The following is a 19,281-nucleotide window of genomic DNA, read 5'->3' as shown; positions in this document are numbered from 1 at the left end:
TCCTTATTGGGTTTTTATTTATTGATAAATGCAGGTTAACATATGTTGGAAGCAACCGCCATCTTGTTAAATAGTTGTAAACTGCAAATTTGGCACATGTGCTGCAGCTATGAACTTACCGAGACATTATCATACAGGCACTGTATGCGAGAAATGTTCAAATCAGATAGCTTGATCATAGCCATGTTTCAAGAAAACAGGTCACTGTAAGAACTGATGACATTACCATCACCTGACCAGCATGAAAACCACAAAAATACAAAGACCCAAAGGCAAAGAAGCGTCATTTACAGAAAAAGAGCGGCAAAGTGGCCGGTGGATTCATGTCCAGCGTGAAGTTCATGTGATTACAACTGACCTCGACTTAAAAAAAAAAAATGATTTCATTTATTCTACACAGAATTTAAAAAGGACTGGCATCTTGGTTCATAGTGCGGGAATATAATACCAAAAAAAGTGCATAAAGTAAGCATAACAGCAAACACACATTTCCACCAATCATCTGCACAGGTTTCCCTTCATCACCGTGGTTTCTGTTTTCTGAGGAAGGCTGTAGACTGTGATGGAGATGTTTGTGTGCTTAAAGATCTGCTCCAGTATCACCGACACTTTGGCCCACTCCAGTCGATCCAGGCCACAGCCAATACTGTCAGAGAGAAGGAGACGACAACTTAATGTCTGACATAATGGTGAAAGAGCAAATATGAAACTTAAGAAACTACAAAATAAATTCATTGCACAAATAAATATTTCTTGATATAACAAAATGACCAGAAATGATACAAACCGAGGCATAGATATTCTTCTTACTCCATTCTTTACACAGTGTGACCTCATGTCCTCCAGGCTCTGTTTCAGGCTGGTATAGGTGGGTTTTTGGAAGGCCCTTTTCTTTGTGATCTGGAATAAAAGTAACAGGAAAGCAATGCTTAAAATGTCAACTACAATGACTTTAGGAACAACAGATTTTACCTTTTTCTTGAGGTGTGGATCTGCATTCTCAAAAGTTTCTATTTAACTGTAATATTTACCAGATAGTAGACAAAACGTCCTTCTCTCATCAGTACGGCACACTGTCCCGTCTCCCTTTCTGTTTGGATTTTAAAAAAAGATAAAAATATCTATGACAACTGCAGTGAACCAAGAAAAACCTCAAACATCATGGCTCATTGACTCACTGCTGAACAACTCAGAAATTCAAGCCGTGCAGCAAAAACTGTTTCTTTTAAATAAATAATTGTGTACATCTTAAAGTTTAAACAAAACCACCCATGTCCAGCTGTATCTGGGAAGAATGTGCACATCAGTGATTTACATTCTGAAGCTGCACTGTCAGACAATGCAAACAAAATAATTTTTCTAACTATAAAGCTACACAGAGAAAAGCGATGGTACTTGGGTGGTTTTTAGGTCACTGACAGTAGGGGGGAAATGAACCAGCTTCTCTGTGCTGAATAAAAAAAGACCACACGAGGTTCAGTAGGCTGAAAATGAGACATGTTCAATCCTGATGAATTTTTAATAAAAGAGCTGACTCACTTTGTTCCTTTAACTCAGACACCCCTTTGAACTTCTGCTTGAACAGCACTGCTATGCCTGCCCCCATGCGGCAGTCTTCACTGATGCAGTGGGCCAAAGCCTCGTCTTCGGGGCAGCTGAACAGGTCTCCGGTGACATAATTCATTCTCCAGCTGTCTTTTACATGCTGGCCAGGAGGGGGCAGCATAACACCGTGTGGTAAAGCATAATGACAAAACAGAAAATAAACAACAACGTGGCAGCTAGGAAGAGAAACTACAGCACAAGCACCCCCTTTAAACGCATTTAAAGATATTTCCCCCAGATATTTCAAGCTTTACCTTCATTTGGCCAATGCTGGCAGGGCTCTGAAGTTTAGACGACATTGAAAACAGTGAGTAGAGCACTTGTAGGGTGACTGGTTCCGTGTTAAGAGTCGTGAAAACACATTTGAAAAAACGCGTGGCTATCGGAATTCAGTCTCTAGACATGGACTTGTTTACCAGCTTACCGTGCGACAATAAACACCTCGGATAACTAAAAAACAGCAGACTGTAGGTATCTGTTTAAAGGCTATATTCACAGCTTCAGAAGGTTTGTCAGTTTGCAGCAAACCAGGAAGTGGACTGTTGAAACTCCCGCGAGAAAAAACGAGACTTTATGGAGAAGCGACACACCTTCAGCATATTTGAAGATTAATCCCAAATTTTATATTTAACAAATTAGGTGGGCTAAAAATATTACTCTTATCGGATTTTACTATAAATAAACTACCCATTAAATTATCAGAGTTCCATAAACAGGTATTATTATATTGGAAACTACTTTATGTACACAATTACTCCCCACACTCCACTATAATATGGAACAACAGATATATATTGTACAAAAGTAAGTCACTATTTTATAAAGAATGGATGAACAAGAATATATAGTCTATTGTACACTTGATGAACACTAATGGTGATATGCTAACTTACGAACAATTCTGTATCAAACATAACTTTAATCGTCCTGAATACGAATTCAAAAGACTTATTAAAGCATTGCCAAAAGAATTTATTTTTCTAACCAAAAACATAGTTGAACATCATCCCATCAATCCACTAATAGGTACTGTTGCAATTCAAGGTGTTTGCCTTACTGACAAGAAATGCACAAACCAATTCATAAGACATTGTCTAACCAACAGTCTATTCTCTGGTATAACGAATAAGAATGACATAAGGAATAAATATGATAAAACGTCTATTGACAAACTAAGAACAATGTATTTAAAACTTCCAATTCCACCAAAAGTTAAAGAAACACACTTTAAAATTATGAATTGTATTTACCCTGCCAAAGAATTATTAAGGAAACGTTTTAATATAGATGATAATACATGTGTTTTTTGTGAAAACAATGTAGAAACCATAGACCATATTTTTTTTGAATGTATCAAAACCCAAATATTTTGGAAATGCATGCAAGACTGGACTCATGGACATTTGGGAGACTCAAGACCAATATCAAGAGACATTGTAACCTTTGGAACTCTTCTGGAAAACAAGAAACAAGAACTATGTTATAATTTGATCCTCTGTCTAGCAAAAAATTTTATACATAAGAAAAGATTCCTTAAAACACCCCCCATTTTTAAAGTATTCATAACAGAATTTGAGAACTATTTAAAAGCCCTAAAATATATGAATAGATATGAAAATGTTTATGACCTATTGTATGAACTCAACACTGATATGTAACCCCCTTGTCTGTTTGCACTTGTTTTTGTTTTGTTTGTTGAATTGAGTGTATAACACTTTTTTTGTTATTTGCATTGAAACTGACAACCGAAATAAATTTAAGGAAAAAAATATATTTGAAGATTAATGAAAACCCATAACACCAAAATTCATAATTTGACAACTTGATTTATTTTTAAAAATCATAATAATCCATATATAGTTTAACTTGAACCTACTATCCAACTATTATTTAATTGAAAACCTAGATTTGTTTTACCTAATCTAGATGTTTGTCATTAAATTGTTATTTTAAATGCTATGCCTGTGAATGTAGCTACTTTTAATTTGGTATTATCATCAGTTTCCAAAGGAATGGAAAGTCAATAAACTGCTGAAAATTTTTAAAAATATATTTGTTCTTTCTTTCTCTATCTATCTATCTATCTATCTATCTATCTATCTAGACATCTAAACATTTATTTTTGTGATTATAGACTCTGTATACTGTCACGTTTTTATATCTTTAGTCAGGTCAGCCTGTTTGGTCCATACAGATCCATCCAAACTAAAAGGAGAGCAAAGGAAATGTGACTAAACTTCTGTTTCTACATGCCCACAAATCCAGAGAAAGTCTGATCATCCAAAATCAGCAATAACACCTCTGTCGGAAATGTTTAATTTTGTTTATTGAATAACTTTCATGCTCATTTTATGACACAAAACAGGAAAAGAAAATGCCGTAGTAAGTGCCTTATGACTGCAGCATCTATAAAATACAGATAAACAAACCTTCATAATCATCAGTAGCAATGCATATTAAAACACTGTTGCTCATTTGCTCCATAGCTTAACTACATGTGGAATCTCAACCAAAATCTCTGAACACATGGCCCCTTTGAAAGCAATATAGACATCTGTGGACATACATCAAAATTTTGTACAACATCATACAATGCAATGCCAGAATGACTTTAGGGTTGTTTTCTTTTATATACATATAAATTGTAATAGATACAAAATGACAACATGAATGTTCACACTTGACAAATGTATGTGACAGACTGACAGTCCATGGTCTAGCCTTAGAAGTCGGCACTGCGTCTTCGCTCATTAATCCAGTCCCCTGGGTTCACGTCCATCTGCAGCATCTTCATCACCCACTTGTCCCTCCGTGCTCCATCAATGAACTCATCCAGCGAGAGCTCCCCTAAATAAAAAGGAACAGTTAATCTCTCTTATTTTACTGTATATTTCTCCTTCAATGAATTCATACGTTTGACAAGTAGATGGGCATTGTACAGCTGCCACCCGCCTTCCCTGTCAGTTTCCACAAACAACAATGAATGCATGTACACTTATGCATTAGCACTTCTAAAGGATGCTTCTTCTTCATTCAAGAAATATTTCAAGCTGACAGAAAAACGCCAGTAACACTCACCATCTCCATTTTCATCAACCAGCTCAAATATCCGGTCAACCACTTGGTCTGGGCTCAGCAGATTACATTCCTCATCCAGCTCTCCATGGCAGGCTTTCTTCAGTCGATAAATAGACTGAGAGTGACAGGAAAGGATGTTACAGTGACCCCTGCGTAATGCATTGCAATTCACTGATTTATTCTGAACGAGTCTATAAAAAGGTTTGAAGACTTTACAGATCTATGATACATTTCGCAGTGCTACCATAAAATATTACCTCCACAATTTCGAGAAGCTCAGTTTTATCGATGCATCCGCTTCCATCTTTATCATACATTTTGAATGTCCATTTCAGCTTATGCTCCAGTTTTCCCCTGAGGACTAAGTTCAAAGCTGCCACATACTCCAGAAAATCGATGGTGTTGTCCTGCGTGCATGAAAGGAAAGAGTTCAAATGGCACGAAGGGCTGCTTTGATGTCATTTAGCAGCTAAATGTTCCTTTAATATAGCAGGTAGAATTTATATTCTGCACTTAATAGAGGCAACAGTCTAAAATGTGTACAACTGCAGCTAATTATTTTGTATTTAATCATCAGACAGTTATTGCAAGCGAAAGTTTAAACTATGAAATATGCAACAGATTCATTTTCTACTGATCAACTATTGAAAATATTTAATAATACTTGGGCAAACATGGTTAAGTGTCACTACTAAGAAGAGACAATGACTACAGACAAGGCTTTTGCTTTCATGCAGCAGAAGTTTGTACTTACGCCATTCTTGTCAAAAGCTCGAAACATGTTTTCAATGTAGTCTGCAGCCTCCTTGTTATCCGTGACACCAAAAAAACTCTTGAACTCGTGCATGAACAGAGTCCCACTTGGGCATTCCACAACAAACTTTTTGTACCACTCCTGCAGCTCTGCCACATCGATTTCCTTGTCCTGGTCACTTTCTTCACTCAGGCGCTGACCCATTGTGGAAATATGTTGTATGTATTATATTTGTCTCTAAACACAGAAATAGTTCCTTACATTACAAAATCTGTTAAAAGTCAGCATTCGGAGTCAGTGATGGCAGCTAACTTTGTGCAAATCAGCAAAAAAACGAATAATCGGTATGGCACGGAAGTCCATACAAGCTGGATTGCTATTTGGCTCTCTATTGTGGCAAATCCTTTCTGAAAGTGAGCATGGGACACAGGCTGCTATGGATCACATGATAAAGGATTAGAAATGACCACTTGTCAAAATCAATTAGTTCACCAACAGCTCATGAGAGGATTTCCTTGTGCTCCTTCTAGAACCTGGAAGAGGAAAAGCACAGGTATGTTGGACACCCTAAAATAGGTCTGATGGGTCTTTGGTTCAACTGATGTTTGCTATTAATGTAAATACTTTCCTTTTATATTCCTTGAGTGTATCAGGGTAAAACAAACTGAAGCGTAGGGTCTGTTTAAGAAAGGACCATTTCAAATGAGTCAAGATAAGTTTACACAAAGCAGAAAAAGACCTCAAATGAGTACAATTTCTGAAGTGGAAAGGACTAGAATTGGCCATCAGACATCAGGTCATGCGTGTTTTCATCAAACTTAATCTGAGTTTAAACATGATAAAAGCTACCATACAATTAACCAGTTACCCAATAAGATAAATTATGGAATTTTCACCAATTTTACACATAAAGTTCAGTTTTCTAGTCACAGAGGCTCAATAGTTGCATTATGGGAAATGTAGGATGCAGTGTTTCTGATACATGCTTGATACTCTGGTCAAAAACTAAATCCCTTCTCTACTCCTTCATGTGATCATTTCAAGACTAGTAAGTTTCTGACCAGTCTGGGGATTCTCCAGGTCAAGTGTGCAGTTATCCTTAACAGACCTGACCTTCAGGTGACGAGTTATTTACTGCCAGCCTGATTACTGTTTACATGCTCTCTCTAGTCTCACTCAAGACTATAAATAAATGTGTTCCCACAAATGATGGGCATTGAAATACACCTCCTGTCTCAAAATGGTAATTATATTTGGGAGAAGGGTGGAAACCTTCTAGCAAGGACAGTCTGTTGCAATTTGGAAATGACTACATGTTTCAAATAGAGCAACATTCCCATTAGTGGCCACTGAGCCATTGTTTACAGGCAAAAGCTAGGTCTCCCCCAATACCTCCCTGGCCTATGATATGTGCTGACAACAGGGATAGTGATAATCTTAGCTTAGAGGTCTCAAGGCCACGGAGGAGTCACTGGATGTTATCCTCTCATGATTAAAATGATTCACAGTCTTACACAACAGATATCTTAACCCTTACTCATACCTAGCTTCTTGCATTCATCTTAAAAAGCATCTTTCCTGTACTGATTATCCATTTTTCTAGCAGTGTCTGGTAGCTTTTGCTACTCTGTGATCCAAATATTAGTCTTATTTATACTACTGGTTTGACTAAAATTAAGCCAATTAAGAAGGATGCTCTTTATGTGAGCTAATGAAGCTTAAATACTAATTGGCTAATGTTAGCATGTTGACATGAAGGTCCTCCCACTCTGAATGTCTCATCGTGCCTATGTGCAACGGAAGCTAGAAATCTGGTCAGTGGGACGCCAGACATTGACAACCATCACTCATCAATATAAATTTTGACATTTTTGTCTGAAGTGAAACTCTTGTTCAGCTTTGCCATTCCTAGACTCACATCATCCAGCATGTCTAAAGTGTAATTCCCTGTTCATCAGGCATGACACGGAACCTGATTGGCAACTCAACTGAACAACTTCCTCAATATCAACTGAGTACAATACACTTCAAAATTTTAGCATTTATTGCTTTCCATGAATACTATGGTACAAGCTGAAGCCTTCAAATTCCAGCGATTATCAGTTTTACGAAGGCAGTGGACATGTATTACAAGTCTACAAAAACTGATTTACAGATACGTACTGTAAAAAATCCTAATTATCAAAAGTGACAGCTGCACAACTAAGGTATGACATAGAAAGTGTAAAAGTACCTTGTGTTTTGTTTACAGAGTTTGATGCACAAATGGCTGCCCTTAAGCCACACCAACGTTCTATCTAACCAAGCTGGTTACTACTGGCAATTTTGTGTTATAGTGGCTTCATACAAGGACAATGCAAAACTATGACCTTTTCCACATCCTTCAAGGGGTCAGTGTTAACAAGTGCCAAGATAATGTTAATAAGAAATCGATTTCATGGGATGTGCTTCATAGAAAAAGCATTTGTGACACGTCGCTTCACGTTCTCAGTGGCAGGTGTCGTCATTCACCTGGAGAGACACATTAATGAGAAAGAGATTCAGAATAACTGTGCTTAGGTGAAAACGCAACTCTGTTGAATGTATCTTTTTAGAAATATATACCAAATGAGTAATGAAATTACCGAATACATCAGTTTTCAAGGTTAAATTATAATGTTCCGATACAAAAATCAAGATAAAAAGATTAGAAAAACTTCTAGTCAACAGTGTAAAAGGCAGTCTTCTCCATAATCGTCTTTAAATCATCTCTTTCCAGTTTAAAGACCAGGTGGCGTGTGGCCTAGAGAAGTTGAAAGGGCAAAGGACAAAAAGATCCTCGTGAGGAATCTCGAGGTCAACATCGCTCCTGGTCCTGAAGCCTAAAGGTCCACAGTGCTACAGATATACCCTTGGGGTGGTATCATACAGTGTACAAAAAAAAATGTCAGTTGGCGGGGCTTGCCCTCAGGTTAGTCTTGTTCCTCAGGCTCTACTGTCTCTGCTCCGTTTGAAATGTCAGCACCACCCTCTGTTGACAAGTCAGGTGAATTACTGGAAGAGGGGACCTGCTTGTCACTAGTTAAGCCCTCTCCATCACTGCTGCTGCTGCTGCTGCTGCTGTTCTCCCCACTGTCCTGTTCAAAGCTTGTACTCTTCTCTGATGAAGCAGGCTGCTCACTTTGGTCCACGGCGCTGTCATCCTTCGGACTGTGGGCAGCCTCTGCCTCCGATGAGTTTCCCTCCCCTTCAGAAGGTTCAGTCTGTGTGCTGCTAGGATCTGTAGAGTAAAGCAGGAAAAGTTTTACTTTTAAATACTAAATAACAGCTCGTCTATAGAATCAATTCTTGGCTATCTTTTTTGGAGTATCTAAAGCCATACAGCACAGTCTTTAAAAATCCTCAAATGCAATGACCATCTGGATATGTAAAAGTTAGAGTAAAAGCATTGTGGATTGATACTCCTGCCACAACAACTGATACAATGCAAGATACATTTCAGTTGTATTACACTTGTATGAAGGTACTTCAAAAAGTTCTCAGCCTCACCTGGAAACAAAGGGTGGAATTCCAATTTTGGGGTATAACTGTATGATATGAAGCCTTATATCACTGGCCAAGTAGAGCACAGCTACGAGCAGGCATGCTGTTGTTCCAGGACAATGCAACCGTCCACACAGCACAGATGGCAGAGGCAACCAAATGTGGCTTTGAACTGTTGCCCCATTAACCTCACTCACCTCACAACCTGTACCATCTGACTTCTATCTCTTTCCCAAACTGAAATCCTACTTGAGTGGTTGCCAATTTTAGAGCGATGATGAAGTCATTCATGCTGTTGAGGAGTATCTGGAGGCTCAAGATGTGACCTTCTTCCACAATTGGATTAGCAAAGCTTGAACATCAGTGGATAAAGTGCATTGAAGTTAAAGGAGACTATATTGAAAAATAATGCAAGAACAATTTTTTTCTGTGACGTTAAAAAATGTCTCATATTGCTGTTAAACAAATGGGGAAATAAAAGAGCTAGAGAGAGAATTACAGCTCCTGGCTCCTGTCCCACCTCTGTGCAGCTGGACAATCATGGTGTGAAATGCTTGTGAATGAATGTTGGATCGCTGTTTTGGAAAGTAACAGAAATCATTGGACATAGACTCTCCATAGCAGATGTTGGAGAGATGTCAGGGGAGGAGTTTTCCAAAACTATCACACCATCTGACCAACAGCTTGGAAAGTATACAAACTCCACTTTAAGCCCCAGTTGAACAGTTTTTTTCTTCACAGTTCAGATTCACTTTGTATTTCAGAGGTAACAAGAACAGGCACGGGATTTGCACTAGAAACATGTGTTCTCTCTTTTGTGTAAATATACCCTCTTCTGCTGTTACTATACTGTTTTCAAAGGGTGCGCCTACATTACAAAGCGGTTATTTGCTATGCAGTAACCACATGATCTCACAGTGTCAGTGAAGCATACGTCAGCCAAACTAAGGAGGAATTCCCACTTACCATGATCATCTGAAATACCAGGTTGCTCACAAGAAGTCCCACTTTTGTACTCTTCGCCACAAGAGTCTTTTGACGACTCCGGTGTCTCTGACAAGCTCTCTGACCCTTGATGACAAGATGACTCCTTTTCTTCACTTGTTTCCTCCTCCTCCTCCTCCTCCTTTTCGTCAAACTTCAGCCTCTTGACCTCTTGCTTGTCGGCATCAGAATCCTCCTCTTCCTCGGGGTGTTTGTTCTTTATCCCGCTGTTTGGTATCACTGCACTTTCTGAGAGTGAGGATTCACTAACACAAGCACACAAAATCAGTTATTCAGATGATGTACTTCAGTTTTTGTCTGATATGTTGCTTGTGTTTTGAACGGTAGGGTCTTGACAAGGTCTGATGATGGTAAAATTTACAGCTATTAACAGCTATTATCACATTACATAAACTAATTGAGTGTACTAAACACTCACCCTGAAGCACACATACGTAACTATTACCTGATACAGTGCTCTTTGACCTCCTCTGTGGTTGGCTCTGGCTCTCTGCTGATTGGACTGTCAGGGAGCCCATTGGTAGAAAGTGAAGTCGACAATGAAAGCTTTGGTCTCGTGAGCGGTTTCGGTGTTCCTGGTCCATTCACATTTCTACTACAAAAGAAAAAAGGGACATTTCTAACACAGGCCATGTAACGAGCTGAATCACAAGTTAAATCAGCTAAAAGACTTAGACCCAAACTGACAGGCCAGAGAGATCAGTCCTTACTATAGCCTAGTTGTCTTTTGGTTATATATGAAGCAATTTCTGATTTGTGGAAGTCAGTCACTGTATAAAGCATGTTGCTCCCACCTGTCTGAATACAGAGAAGAGTTACCGGGAAACATCACTCCATTCATTCTGTTTACACTGGATGCCCCATTTTTCCTTCGAAAGAAGTAGAAAGGCACATAAATGGCTGGCTGTTAAATGTACTGTTAACTTCTATGACTGAATAATGATTCATAAAAATCCAAGGGAGCTGTGAATATGCATCAGAAGCAGCATAACAGAAGCACGGCTGGCAGAACAGCAAAGGTAAGAGTAAAAACATCGCAGCTGATATACGTACTCTGATGAGGGGTATACACAGCTGACCACCATTACATTCTGCAATGCAAAAACAGTAATATATATTATTTAAAATACCATACATTGTTGTTTATCTTGGATGCAAAGACTTAATGGTAAAATTTACAGACTTTCAAAACAAAGTAGTACGGTAAGGTGCTCACCTTCTCCAAACCTCTGAGAAACTTGTCTGTTCCTGTGTAGTTTCGCTTTGGGTCTGTAAGGAGTTCGCACAGGCGCTGAATGGTGAACGGGATTCTGGAGAAGTTAGACATATATTTAGGATCAGGAACACAAAGTGATCTCACAGCCTGCAACGACACTGTCTTTGAAAATTTGACAAAGCTGGAAAGAGCTGATTAGAGAGCAATGAGGGAAAAAAATACATTTTTTGGACTGATCCGATAAGCCATAGTCACTGATGGCCACTGCTTAGACAATTAATTAAGAAGGTTTTGATGGTATTATATTTTTTTCCAATATTCATCTAAGATCCAGCAGTGGTTGCATATTTGTTTTATTGCTTCCAGCTGTTTAAACTAAGACTAGACTTTTGGGTGTGAAAACATTCCATTTTCAGAATACCCAAATGAGTAGACAGTTGGCATGGAAGCTCTGTTTTCAAAAGATTTCACAAATATTTTTGCAGCTGATGTGAATAAAATAATTCTGTTAGACAGGCATGAATGAATTCTAGCACAAATAGGTCAAGTGGTTAGCCTAGCCGCGCTAGACAACCCACGGCAACGAATTTAATTCTCTGCCAGGGTGGGTCTAGTTACCCTCCATAAGGCTCGAGGCTGGATTCTCCTAAAACTGGCCGGACGAATCACCATGAAGTGTAGAGTCAGAAGGCGGGCGTAACTAAGTGACGACAGAGGTGCGACGATTCTGACAGAAACAACCAGAAACAACTAGCCTAGCCGCGCTAGACAACCCACGACAACGAATTTAATTCTCTGCCAGGGTCGACAACAAAAACGACAACAGTCGTTGAGCTCCATTAGCACCGACTCTGAATAATCTTTCTGTTAACATGTCTGTAATATACTTGAGCTTCACCCATTGACTGTATAAATAAGGCTTCACCGAACTACCGCATCCTCTGATTTCCGGCGCTCTAGGGACTACGTCAGCCTATTCGTTGCGCTGATTGGTTGTATACCTACCCAACTGCTGCAGAGTGATTTGATAGACAACCTTTTAGCCCGCCTCCCTCCCTGTCGAGCGTGCCTAGACCCTTGCGTCTTCAAAGCATGGGTCTAGCGCGGCTAGGCTATCAAGTGGTGTGATGTAACAGGTTAATTTTCTTTACATTTTAATATCAAATGGACATTTAAATATCTATGATTCTTTGTGCTCATGTTGTTAATTCAACAGATAAAATGTTAGAACACTGATAACACTAAATTATTGGTGTTCTATGAAGACGTGACTGTCGATTTTTTATTTTTTTTTGCAATTTGAGAAATCAGTGTATTTTGTGCTTCACTCACCCATTGTAACCATCCACTATTTTTAAGATCCTCTTCTTCATTTCTTCAAAGGGAACATACTCTACATTGGGATTATGCAGTCCTCTCTGTTCTGGTGTTGAAGCATGGAAATCATCCATGACTTTTTCCAACTTAAACATAAAGTATGTTTTGAACTGTGACCACAAGATCCTGCAAGATATTGAAAATGTAAATCTTCTAAAATATACAATGGTGCTGATTAAACAATTGTAAAGTATGTTTTACCAGTGGTGTCAAGAAAAAATACACTTAATAGGGAAGACAATGAGTCAAATCCTAAAATTGCTAAATGCGTAATAAAACTGAAACATCATGAAACAAATTCTAAATAAAAAAAAAAACAGATTTCATTGGTAGGAAAACTGATGTCATCACTTCTGTGTGGTAAAATTTGTAGTTTTAATATTTTGGGATATGTGTCAGCTCCTTGTAAGTTGCTACTCACATTGGTTGCCCCGTCTTGGCAACATGACACAAAAATTGCTCGAGTACAGGACAGGTCTCTCTCTTCCCTTTCTTCTCAAAATCTGTAAATGAATAACAGAAAGTTAGTTCATTGGCAATACTGTTAATCCAGCTAGTACACATACCTGACCCCAGATTAACCAAACACATCTATGTGCCTGTAATGTAAACCTAGAGATGAAAGTTTTGAAAACAACAACAAACGCATGCATATAACCAAACAGGAATTGTGTTCTCTGTAAATTACTCTGAAAAGTGTTAAATCACATTTAATTACAAGCTACTTTGTCGCATAAAATGTACTATTAAGCGATTGCACAGTGTTATTTATCATATGTGTCAAGAGAAACTATACTCAAACAAAACAAGTCAAATGTCACATCAAAACATTGTCAAACTGCATGGTTAGCTTCACAGAAAGTTCATTGAAGTTAGTAAGTTAGCATTTTATTGTTAGCACTATGTTGTGACGTTCCCAGCTAGCTCTTTACATAACCGCTAAGTGGAAGAAAGGGAATACATGAGCGAAAAGTGTAGAATAAAACGGATTCCTTTCTTGCAGAAGATACTATTAAAGTAGCTAAGCCAAGCCATGGCAAAGATCAGTGTCTCTAGGTGCCTCTTCTAGACGCTAGTTGTTGTTGGTAAGCTAAGTTACGGTAACGTACGTAACGTAGTTAGCAAACATTACACATTTTCCTGAGGACATAGAATCACATGTAAAAAAATCTAAAAATCTAGCAAATAATCGCTCAGTTGAATAACTGTAAACATTGCCTTGAAACGCTTCCAATAACGCGTCGATGTCCATTGCTGTGTCCAGCCACAGGCAGGAAATACTTGCTAGTTAGCAATACGTTAGCAGGTAGCAACCCAACAAAGCTGGTGGCAGCGGGAACTGCGCATGTCTGCTATTACGTATGCGCATTTGCGGAAGATGAGAAGATCAACAAAACAGTAGTGCAGTGTCCGCGTAGCAAAGGAAAAAGTAGCCTGAATTGAAATATTGTTTGCTCTGACAGCGTTGCTAATTTTAATTTCACCTGAGGTATGTGTGGGCTTATGGGACAGAAACTTCTCGACCGCTCTGGTTCGCTGTAGATGCCGCAGGCAGTCAGCGGGCGTGAACGTTTTTCTGTTGTGACGGCGCAAACCGGTGAAGCGACCAATGAGTCAGCAGCTGATCGGGGATAATTTTACCTAACGAACCTATATATATATGTAACGATAACAGCTGAGGTGAAGACGTCCGCGCAACGCATCTGCTGGTGTTTCATTTAAAAGAAGTTTTTCGGCTTTCAGAAGTAACAATGGCAGTTCCCGTAGCTGCTTTACAACTGAGCTCATCATCCAGTCCGGGTCTGCTGGAGCACAACATTCATCTCAGCGACAGAGATTTGGGAAGGATTTCAAATAAGAATGAATATGACATTCTGCCTTTACATTCTCCGTGGACTTTCTGGCTCGACAGGTAGGAAACAGTTTATTTTCCCTCCGTTGTTTTATAATCTTTAGCCAGTGGTAAGTAGGTGAACTGTGTGTGGCTGACCTGTTACAGAGAACAAAGAAGGGAGATGACGAATTTAGGTTGAAGTCAGTCATTGCAACCCAGATGGCAATATGAGTGTGTCTAACTGCTTCTATCTGCTTTAATAAATGACAGAAAATGAACATGACAACTAAAACTACATTTTCATGGTGTAGATGCAGCTTATCTTGCAATTTGTTTCCTCTCTGACCTACATAAGCCTCCACTTGGCCTGATCTTAAAATAAGCGAAAGTGCGTGATTATGACTAACTGGCTAAACATAATAACTCAGCTGGATGTCTGACTAGGTCAATGTGAGTTTATATAAGCACAAGTGTTATTGTTAAAAATGTGCTCACTAATGTTTCTGTCACCATTGTTGTGTAAATCACGTTTATTCTGTTTGATTAAAACTTATCTAGGTCAAACTATTATTAAATGCTGTGTTTACATGCAGACAGTTTTCAAATGAATGTCTAGTCATCATGGCAGAGCTGAACACCAGCAACAGTGAGTTACACAAGGTCATCATCCACAGTGTGTGCGAATCACACTGGGGGGGCTGTGTTCAAATGGGGTCAGCGTTGTTTACTGTTTACTGGATTATGTGTCATTTGACTCTCTTCCCCCCTCAGACGAACCCTAACTTGTGTGCTTTAAGGACAGCACTCTGAAACATGTGTGATTAATGGAGCACTGAAAACATGTCAAGTTACAGGGCCAGGGATATTTACAAGCTTGTATTCAAAAATATTTATGTATTCCTTTTTTATTTATCAGGTCTTTACCAGGAACAACAGCAGCTGAATGCGAGTCAAACCTGAAGAAAATCTACACCGTGGAGACCGTCCAGGTAAGATGCTTTTACGCTTTTGATAACAGAGCAAAGCTCCAGCCGGTGCAGTGCTGGCACATCTGTTATAAAAGGAGATGAGTTATGACACATGTCAACAGCAAGTTGCGAGTTAATTGCTTGACACTTTGAGTTCCATTGATGCCTTTGTGCTTGAAAGTAATTTTGTAGCATCATCCATGCGTGCTGCGTATACAGGTTGAACTACATTTTACTGTTTCATCAGCGTCAGGCTCAGTAGCATTACACACAGCACTGTGACTCTATGTGATAGCTTATACACCAAAATAGAATTTAGTGAGCTCCTAAATTAAGTTTATTGATATACAAACACTCACTAATCAAAATGTTCATCTGCATAATTGCTAATTACCTAATTAGCGTGGCAGATTATTTTCAGTCTATCATTAGTTTGGTTCACGAATGAGTTTGTATGTGTGTTTAAGAGTTAATGTGAAAAAAAGACCTTTGGCTGCGATTTTGTCCACTGTTGCAAATGTGAAATATTAACAAAGTCAACTGTCTGTACTTTCTGTGCTAGCAAATGATTCAATAAAATGCAATGTTTTCTCTGTTCACCTTGACACTGGAGTAGAACTTCTGGAGAGTTTACAACAACATCCCCGGTGTCTCCAGTTTGCCACTAAGATGTAGCTATCACCTGATGAGAGGAGAAAGGAAGCCACTTTGGTGAGTAGAAACTGCAGAAAGATGTACTTTTTAAACTGCTGTTTAAGTGTATTTACAGTGTGTAATGCATCCTGCTGGTTTATATCCAGGGAAGAAGAAAGCAATGCTAAAGGTGGTGTGTGGAAAATGAAAGTACCCAAAGAGTGCACTGTAAGTGGCACGTCATGTTGAAGTATTTATTATGTGCACTTCCTTCTTTCGTGACTGTTTAACAAATTAGCCTTCATATTTACAGTCTGCTGTGTGGAAGGAGTTGCTGTTGGCCACCATTGGAGAACAGTTCAGTGACTATTGTGCCTCAGGTACATTTTCTTGGTTGTTAAAATGCCATTTGTTAAGTTCAAGGAAGTTAAATCTGGAATGTTTTACTTTGATTTTCTGGTACTGTTCCTGCAGAGGATGAAGTAGTCGGGGTCAGCGTCAGTGTAAGAGACCGAGAAGATGTTGTTCAGGTCTGGAATGGAAACGCTTCTTGTGCTACTGAGTCCAACATCTTAGGAAAGATCTACGAGCTCCTTCCTCAAATACCTTTTAAAGCAGTATTCTATAAACGTGAGCGTTTTCTACTATTCATTGACAGTGTTATTTATTTAATTTTTTTTAAATAATCCATAATAACACCATGAAATGTGAGCCCTGATATTTTGTTTGCTTCTGTTTCAGCCCATGAGGAGCATCATGCTTTTGAAGGAGGTCGATCAAGACATTAGCACACTTTGCACATCAGAAGCCTTGAGATATTCTTTTTTTGTTGTTCTTTTGAATGAGATTTGGACCATAATACTGGCTCAAATTTTTAAAAGAAGTTTAGTTGCTTAATGTACCATCTTAATTACCTCAGTGTAGCCCAAGTACTATAAAATTTTTCAATGAAAATACTTTTATTTCAGCCGAAAGCAAAACCATTTTAGTTTCATTTTGTCTGTGGAAGTGTTTGTATGTTTTTATACTGCACAGTTTTACAAAACTGTAACCAAAACAGCACATCATTTAATTCTTTTTTTAATGTGTTATGACATACTTTGAGCAGTTTACTGAGCACAAACAAAGCTAGGTCTTTGAAATAAATCTCATTTTTGGATTTAAGAGGAGGCCAAGTTCTACAAAGCAAACCTTTATCCTAATAATACGAGGCTTTTCTAGTCAGCTTGTTTCTCTTTTTGTAAATTACAGCCAAAACACTGTTGCCTATGCTGGACAACGTAAATATTTAGTATGCTGTATGGCTAGTATTTGAGCAGAAAATTGCACAGTCCGTTTTTGTTTTTTTGTTTAGGATACGAGTGAAAGGAATATGTTCGTGTTACAATAAAATGACCTCAGTGCACAGAACACCTTGAGTAGATGCTGAGAAATATATGCAATCATTTGTATTCTGTACAATTTCTGGCAAATTTGCAGTCTTGTGGTTGTCATTTTGTTTCAGCCTCTGCCCTAAATCAAGCACTTTGTTTCCTACTGTGTTTATGTGACACCTGATCGCTCCTCCAGGGTTCCATGGAGTTGTGATACCACAAACCAAATACACTTTGGTTTTCTGTCACCGTTTCTAATGAAGTGTAAAGCTGATTTTCTTGTTGTTCATTTTTGTTATCTTTCTCCTTTTTTTGGCTTTTGATATTAAGTGTGTCACCGACAAAGAGTTTTATGTATTCACTTCATCTGTGTTCAAATTACATTTTTACCACCAATTATTTTTCAACTAGATAAAACTGACCACAGGTAAAAATTAACAATCGACACAAGGCACACAGAAATCTGTCACAAGGGCACAAAAAAGAAAGATGTTGCTGTTTTGAGCCTATTGTAATATATTTGTACAAATCAAAGGTGTTTGTTGAAGTGATGCCTTCACTGCTGCAAGGCTGAAACTGTATGAAACAAGTTAGTGATGGCTTATTACTGCTACACCTAAACTTTCATTTTCTCTCAAATCCTTAGCTTTAAAGTGTTTCCCTTTGTGGTTTCATATGTAATAGGCTGTATTTGTGTTATTTGAAGTCATAATAATGTTAGGAAAGTGTTGAAACTCATGTAATTTACGTCTCACCAAAGGCCTTTTTTTGAGTGTGTTTCTGTATGAGTGACTGCTTAGAGCAGAGCAGAATCTTTCTGAGGACTGGTACTGTAGTACTTAGACATTTGAGGTTATTTCTACGCAACTATGGGAGTGTGCATTGAAACCCATAGAAAGGCTGCTGCTGTGGTTTATCAGTTTAATCAAATGTTGAAGTGTTTGTAATGCTGATGGCTCAGTTGGGATTGTCTGCTAAAATCAACAATATTGACACTTAGTTTTACAGACGTTGCCAAACTTATTGTTTAGTTGTTCATGTAATGATGTTAGAAACACATACATTAGGACAATAGAGTAACAATAAATTTCCCTTGCACATAAACTGCTGACCGCTCTCTTCAGATCTCAGACTTTGTAACTGATTGTTGATCTTGGATGGTGCCTTGTGCTTTTCAGCGGTTTACAATGTTAAAGTCCTCTGTGTTCAGCATGTTGAAATTGTACCTAGTCATGTTTCTCTATTAGTTTTACACATGTTGAAAATGAAAAATAAAGACACCTAAACTTCAACCTTTTGCTTTTTGGAATACTTACAAGTGGCCGTGGAAACTAATAAGCACAATATAGAATGAAAAACGACATATTGGAGTTTTAGATGTTTGTTTTGTTTTATCTTTTTAGGAAATGTGGTTGAGTCATTATAATCAAGGTGTTAACTACCAAGATTGAATTTTGCACATTAGTATAATTTTCACTGAAAGTAGAGTTTTGCTGTGAATCAAGTAGACATTCTTGTTAATTGATAAAGGTAAGGCAATTCAGTGAAGAAACATTGACTGTAGAATGAAACTCTGAAACTGAGAGGCCTTTATTTCATACAGGCTTGTGCACATACCTTACTTTAAACGTGTTTACTTTGTAACTTTTGCAAAAGACTTCTATCAGTGTCTTCAGTGTAAACATAATTTCCAAGGACAATCCTGCATCTTACTGTATAGCATAAAGCTTGTTATAATTCATGGAAAACCTACTTTCTTATACGGTTTGTGGATTTTTGTAATGTTACTGCTGTAACATTGGAATTGTTTCCTTATAGGAGTAATAAAACACTTTATTGAGCTACCATTTCATAACAGCTCGAGAGAAAATGTCTCCCTCTTGTGGTCACATAAATGCAAAAGGAATAAAAATATT

At 38.2% G+C, this 19,281-nt stretch overlaps 4 protein-coding genes across 6 annotated transcripts; 1 reads left to right on the top strand and 3 right to left on the bottom strand.

The window, feature by feature from the left end:
* On the bottom strand, positions 1–2,157 carry oard1 (O-acyl-ADP-ribose deacylase 1). Its single transcript, XM_022204121.2, has 5 exons — positions 1,860–2,157; positions 1,540–1,705; positions 1,032–1,090; positions 788–900; positions 1–646 (listed from the first exon to the last, which is right to left on the bottom strand). Exons 1-5 carry the CDS (start codon positions 1,902–1,904, stop codon positions 499–501), a joined length of 531 nt encoding a protein of 176 aa, XP_022059813.1. The 5' UTR covers positions 1,905–2,157; the 3' UTR covers positions 1–498.
* A 1,764-nt stretch (positions 2,158–3,921) lies between these two features.
* On the bottom strand, positions 3,922–7,389 carry guca1b (guanylate cyclase activator 1B). Its single transcript, XM_022204120.2, has 4 exons — positions 5,438–7,389; positions 4,941–5,090; positions 4,684–4,798; positions 3,922–4,452 (listed from the first exon to the last, which is right to left on the bottom strand). The coding sequence occupies exons 1-4, from the start codon at positions 5,639–5,641 to the stop codon at positions 4,328–4,330; spliced, it is 594 nt and encodes a 197-aa protein (XP_022059812.1). The 5' UTR covers positions 5,642–7,389; the 3' UTR covers positions 3,922–4,327.
* A 74-nt stretch (positions 7,390–7,463) lies between these two features.
* LOC110957885 (serine/threonine-protein phosphatase 4 regulatory subunit 2-A-like) lies at positions 7,464–13,911 on the bottom strand. 3 transcript variants are annotated; one of them, XM_022204108.2, is made up of 9 exons: positions 13,776–13,911; positions 12,979–13,060; positions 12,513–12,683; positions 11,181–11,274; positions 11,018–11,055; positions 10,759–10,833; positions 10,410–10,559; positions 9,926–10,209; positions 7,464–8,696 (listed from the first exon to the last, which is right to left on the bottom strand). In XM_022204108.2, the coding sequence occupies exons 1-9, from the start codon at positions 13,807–13,809 to the stop codon at positions 8,389–8,391; spliced, it is 1,236 nt and encodes a 411-aa protein (XP_022059800.1). In that variant the 5' UTR covers positions 13,810–13,911; the 3' UTR covers positions 7,464–8,388. The 3 variants fall into 3 exon arrangements, with proteins under 3 accessions (XP_022059800.1, XP_022059801.1, XP_022059802.1); XM_022204109.2 differs by having other exon boundaries at positions 10,410–10,556; XM_022204110.2 differs by lacking the exon at positions 10,759–10,833.
* LOC110957886 (eukaryotic translation initiation factor 4E type 3-like) lies at positions 13,903–18,657 on the top strand. Its single transcript, XM_022204111.2, has 7 exons — positions 13,903–14,469; positions 15,308–15,380; positions 15,976–16,070; positions 16,160–16,220; positions 16,306–16,372; positions 16,467–16,622; positions 16,734–18,657. The coding sequence occupies exons 1-7, from the start codon at positions 14,309–14,311 to the stop codon at positions 16,778–16,780; spliced, it is 660 nt and encodes a 219-aa protein (XP_022059803.1). The 5' UTR covers positions 13,903–14,308; the 3' UTR covers positions 16,781–18,657.
* Positions 18,658–19,281: the final 624 nt, after the last annotated feature.

The sequence above is a fragment of the Acanthochromis polyacanthus genome, chromosome 6 (genome assembly GCF_021347895.1).
Source record: "Acanthochromis polyacanthus isolate Apoly-LR-REF ecotype Palm Island chromosome 6, KAUST_Apoly_ChrSc, whole genome shotgun sequence".
NCBI classification, from domain to species: Eukaryota; Metazoa; Chordata; class Actinopteri; family Pomacentridae; genus Acanthochromis; species Acanthochromis polyacanthus.
Note: the sequence above shows the minus strand (reverse complement) of the source record. Positions and strands in the feature narration are given on the sequence as shown.

What these genes read in the sequence shown, in the direction of transcription:
- LOC110957885 (XM_022204108.2), bottom strand. Translation starts at nt 13,809, where the DNA reads ATGGACATCGACGCGTTATTGGAAGCGTTTCAAG. An exon ending in ATAGTGGATGGTTACAATGG is followed by an intron (nt 11,275 to 12,512) that starts GTGAGTGAAGCA and finishes TAACTTCTCCAG; the next exon opens with AATCCCGTTCACCATTCAGC. An exon ending in TTCTCAGAGGTTTGGAGAAG is followed by an intron (nt 11,056 to 11,180) that starts GTGAGCACCTTA and finishes TTTGCATTGCAG; the next exon opens with AATGTAATGGTGGTCAGCTG.
- guca1b (XM_022204120.2), bottom strand. Translation starts at nt 5,641, where the DNA reads ATGGGTCAGCGCCTGAGTGAAGAAAGTGACCAGGACAAGGAAATCGAT. An exon ending in GAGCTTTTGACAAGAATGGC is followed by an intron (nt 5,091 to 5,437) that starts GTAAGTACAAAC and finishes TCATGCACGCAG; the next exon opens with GACAACACCATCGATTTTCT. An exon ending in AGCTTCTCGAAATTGTGGAG is followed by an intron (nt 4,799 to 4,940) that starts GTAATATTTTAT and finishes TGTCACTCTCAG; the next exon opens with TCTATTTATCGACTGAAGAA.
- LOC110957886 (XM_022204111.2), top strand. Translation starts at nt 14,309, where the DNA reads ATGGCAGTTCCCGTAGCTGCTTTACAACTGAGCTCATCATCCAGTCCG. An exon ending in TGGACTTTCTGGCTCGACAG is followed by an intron (nt 14,470 to 15,307) that starts GTAGGAAACAGT and finishes TTTATTTATCAG; the next exon opens with GTCTTTACCAGGAACAACAG. An exon ending in GGAGAAAGGAAGCCACTTTG is followed by an intron (nt 16,071 to 16,159) that starts GTGAGTAGAAAC and finishes GTTTATATCCAG; the next exon opens with GGAAGAAGAAAGCAATGCTA.
- oard1 (XM_022204121.2), bottom strand. Translation starts at nt 1,904, where the DNA reads ATGTCGTCTAAACTTCAGAGCCCTGCCAGCATTGGCCAAATGAAG. An exon ending in GTCTGAGTTAAAGGAACAAA is followed by an intron (nt 1,091 to 1,539) that starts GTGAGTCAGCTC and finishes AAATCCAAACAG; the next exon opens with AAAGGGAGACGGGACAGTGT. An exon ending in GACGTTTTGTCTACTATCTG is followed by an intron (nt 901 to 1,031) that starts GTAAATATTACA and finishes CTTTTATTCCAG; the next exon opens with ATCACAAAGAAAAGGGCCTT.